General features: G+C 43.4%; 1 protein-coding gene across 1 annotated transcript in view; it reads left to right on the forward strand.

Annotated features, from left to right (window-relative positions):
• The first annotated feature begins 810 nt into the window (after positions 1-810).
• Positions 811-4,154, forward strand: part of LOC107184838 (membrane cofactor protein-like) — a 4,935-nt gene continuing 1,591 nt past the window's right edge. Inside the window, exon 1 of the mRNA XM_015571188.1 lies at positions 811-1,029. Coding sequence (XP_015426674.1) covers positions 912-1,029 — 118 coding nt within the window. The 5' untranslated portion in view covers positions 811-911. The remainder of the gene's footprint in view (positions 1,030-4,154) is intronic.

A 4,154-nucleotide genomic window follows, 5' to 3' on the forward strand; every position in this document is an offset into this window, starting at 1 on the left:
GAAATGAATAAACTGGTTCATAAAATAAATGGGGATAAAGCATGCTTTCTAAAAAATTTTTATTTTTTAAATATATATTTTATTGATTTTTCACAGAGAGGAAGGGAGAAAGATAGAGAGTTAGAAACATCGATGAGAGAGAAACATCGATCAGCTGCCTCCTGAACACCTCCCACTGGGGATGTGCCCGCAACTCAGGTACATGCCCTTGACCGGAATCAAACCTGGGACCCTTCAGTCCGCAAGCCGACGCTCTATCCACTGAGCCAAACCGGTTTCGGCTGTCTTTAGAATTTCAAGCATTTCTCAAACTTTTGGCCTTAATTTGACTTTATGCTTTTAAATTTAAAAAGACCCCCATATAGCTTTACTTCAGGTGAGCTATGGCTATTGCTATTTTATTATATTGGAATTAACCTTAAAGAGTTTTAAAAATAATTATTTATTAAGAACAGTATGAACAATATATATTAATATATACACATATCTTTTAAGGAAAACCAACATTTTCAAAAAAGTGAAAATAGTGGCATTGTTTTACATGTTTGCAAACTCATCAATATGTGGCTTCAATATAGACCTCGAGTTGGGCTGTTGCATTAACACACCATTTGCACATTTGGCAAACTGCACTACATACTGTATGGATGAAAAAGATCATACTTTTTTTTCATAGAAACTTTGTTTCAAATAGATATTGGATATTCAAATAGATTGTAGAAATCATATGTTAATGAATTTATTGAAGCAGTTCATAAAGCACTACTAATGCTGTCTTAATCTTTTATCTTTTCTTTTGCCTTTCCTGTCCTCTTTTTTTCTCTTTTTAAGAGATTTTGTGTCAACCACCTCCACAAATAGAACATGGAACATTCAGCAATAGTCACAAGGATACATTTGAATATAATGAAATGGTAACTTACCGTTGTAATCCTTCGATTGGGCCAGATCAATATTCACTTGTTGGAGAGAGCAGACTGATTTGTTCTGGGCCAAACCAATGGAGTAGTGACCCTCCTGAGTGTAAAGGTAATGACATTTTTTTAAAATTTCTTTATTTGTAAATAGTATGGAAATACTTTGTAAATACTCAACTAACAAGTAAACAATAGCTATATATGCTATTCTGGAACTGTAGCCAGCAGGAGGCTTGGGTTGCCCCTGGCGATGGAGGAAGCCAAGCTTCCCACCTGCCCTGGCCAGCCCTGGGCTTCGCTCAAGGCTACAAAGTTTCAATTATAGAAGATAGATAAATCCCAGATATCTGCTTCCAGCCCGCCCTGGCCTCCGCTCACGGAGGCACTGAAAAAAAAAAGAAAAGAAAATAAGGAGAGACTGGGAGCTTGGGTTGCTGGGGGGTGTGGCCAGCCTGAAAACAGCCATCAGCCCCTCACCCAGGCTGGCCAGGCACCCCAGACCGGACCCCCACCCTGAAGGGGGTGTGGCCAGTCTGAAAACGGCCCTCTTCCCTTCACCCAGGCTGGCCAGGCACCCCACCGTGATCTGAGACACCCTCCAGGGCAAACTAGCTGGCCCCCACCCATCACCAGGCCTCTATCCTATATAATAAAAGGGTAATATGCAAATTGACCCAAACAGCAGAATGATTGGGAATGACTGGTCACTATGACACACACTGACCACCAGCGGGCAGACACTCAATGCAGGACTGCCCCCTGGTGGTCAGTGCGCCAGCAGGTGGTCATCCCCTGAAGGGTCCCAGACTGTGAGAGGGCACAGGCTGGGCCGAGGGACCCACCCCCCCGAGTGCACAAATTTCTGTGCACCGGGTCTCTAGTCTAATCTAATAATAGGCAAACATGCTAATTGACTGTACCTTCACTACACTCCCCATGGGCTAATCAGCATGATATGCAAATTAACTGCCAACAAAGGTGGTGGCTTATTTGCATATGTAGGTGCCAAGCATGGAGCGAAGCCCCTTGGCCCTGGGCAGGAGCAGCAAGCAAAGGCTGGCGTGGCGAGCGAAGTGTGAAGCCAGCTGCGCCGGTCCCGCCTCTGGGGCCCAAGCGGCGAGCAAAGAGCTAAGCGCTAAGCCCGCCGCACCAGCTCCGCCTCCAGGGCCCGAGTGGCGAGCAAAGAGCGAAGCCTGCCGCGACGGCCTCTCCTGGCGAAAAGCGAAGGCCTGGGTTCCGGGCACCATTGGAAAACTGGTGCCAGCAGCCAGGGGAAGGGGCTACCGAGGGACCAGACTGAGGGACCCACCCAAGTGCACCAATTTTTGTGCACTGGGCCTCTAGTCCTATATAATAAAAGCCTAATATGCAAATTGACCAAACAGCCGAATGACTGGTTGCTATGATGTGCACTGAACACCAGGGGGCAGACGCTCAATGCACAGCGGGAGCACCACTCAGCCAGAAGCCAGGCTCCCAGCTGGTGAGCACAGCGGTGGTGGCCAGAGCCTCTCTTGCCTCTGCAGCAGCACTAAGGACCCCTTGGAGTGTGTCTGATTGCAGGTTTAGGCCCGCTTCTCCTAAGCCAGCAGTCGGACATCCTCTGAGGTGTCCTGGACTCGAGGGCACAGCCTAGACTAGGGACCCCCCACACTAGTGCTCTAATGTTGTGCACCAGGCCTCTAGTTACAATATAAATATGAGCGATAGACTTGAAGAAGATATTTTGCAAAGCACATGTATATAGATCTCTGAAAACAAGTAAGAAAACAACCAATTTTTTAAAAATGGGCAAAATGTTTGAATAGACCTTTTCCACCAAAAGAAGATGTATGGGTGGCAAAAAAGTACATGAAAAGTTACTCAATGGCATTAGTCACAGAAATGTAATTTAAAAGCACAATGATATACAACTAAACACCTATTAGAATGATAAAACTAAAAGGGAAAAAACCATACCATTACAAAGATATGGAGTAATTAGATCTCTCATACATTGAAAGTTAAGAATCAAAGTGGTTATGTGTCTTTAAAAAAGCATTTGATGATTTGTTATAAAGTTAAAGATGCACTCACCGTTCAACTTAGCAATCCAAGTAAATTAATCCAAGTAAATGTTCACATAGAGCCCTATTATGAGAATATTTATAGCAGCCTTACTCATAATCGTCTCATATTGGAAACAGCCCATCTTTCTCAGTTGGTGAATGGCCAAACAACCATGGTGCATCCATATAATGGGATAATGCTCCGTAATATAAAGGATTGCGCATCTAATCTTACAGGTACAGAAGTGAATCTCAAATGCATTATGCTAGGTGAAATAAGCTGTACTCAGAGGCTGTGATCCCATTATGACATTCTGGAAAAAAGCATTACAGGGATAGAAAACAGATCAATGGTTAGCTGGTGGAAGGTGGTTGAGGGATGGGGACAGGGAGAGTTGATTACAAAGTGGCATGAAGGAATGTTGGAGGTAATGGAACTTTTCTATGTCTTTACTGTGGTGATAATTACATGGTTAGTATTTGTGTTGATCAAACCTCATTCAGCTGTGCACTTATAAGGATGAGTTTTAACATATGTAGGTTATATCCAGTAATTCTAACTTACAGAAACAATTTCTGTGATTAATATCAGTTCAGCACAACAAGGAATAGATCAATGAACTTGAAGTGAGGACAGTAGAAACCAGCCAGATGATTTCAAAGAATTATTTTTTGTTATATTTAGAAAGACATAACCTGGGGAACGACTAGCAGCCAAATATGCATGGAGAATAGCAAGGAGTCAAGCATGCATGTCATTGGAGTTCAGAAAGAGAGGAGAAACAACAGTATAGAGGATTATTTGAATAATTATCCACATTTGATCCATAACAACCACCCAACAAGTCCAGGAAATTCAGTGACCTTAGCAGGATAAATACATTTGAAATTTTACCAGGAACCCCCCTGCTGAAGTAACCAATCATGGTAAAACTTCTGAAAACTAACAAAAAGCAGCCAGTGAGAGGGGGAAAGCAACACCAACATATTACATTCTCCCCACCCAGAAGACAGCTGACTTCTCTTAAGGAACTTGTAAGTAGAAGACAATAACATCTACTAAAGTGCTGACAGAAAAACAAAACAGGACATCCCTCTGTCAAGGGAAAATATTGCTAACCCACTGGTCTGAGCGTCTGCCCCCTGGTGGTCAGTGCACGTCTTAGCGACTGGTGGAGCGGTAGAAGGA

This window comes from Myotis davidii, unplaced genomic scaffold (assembly GCF_000327345.1).
Source record: "Myotis davidii unplaced genomic scaffold, ASM32734v1 scaffold1128, whole genome shotgun sequence".
Classification (NCBI taxonomy): domain Eukaryota; kingdom Metazoa; phylum Chordata; class Mammalia; order Chiroptera; family Vespertilionidae; genus Myotis; species Myotis davidii.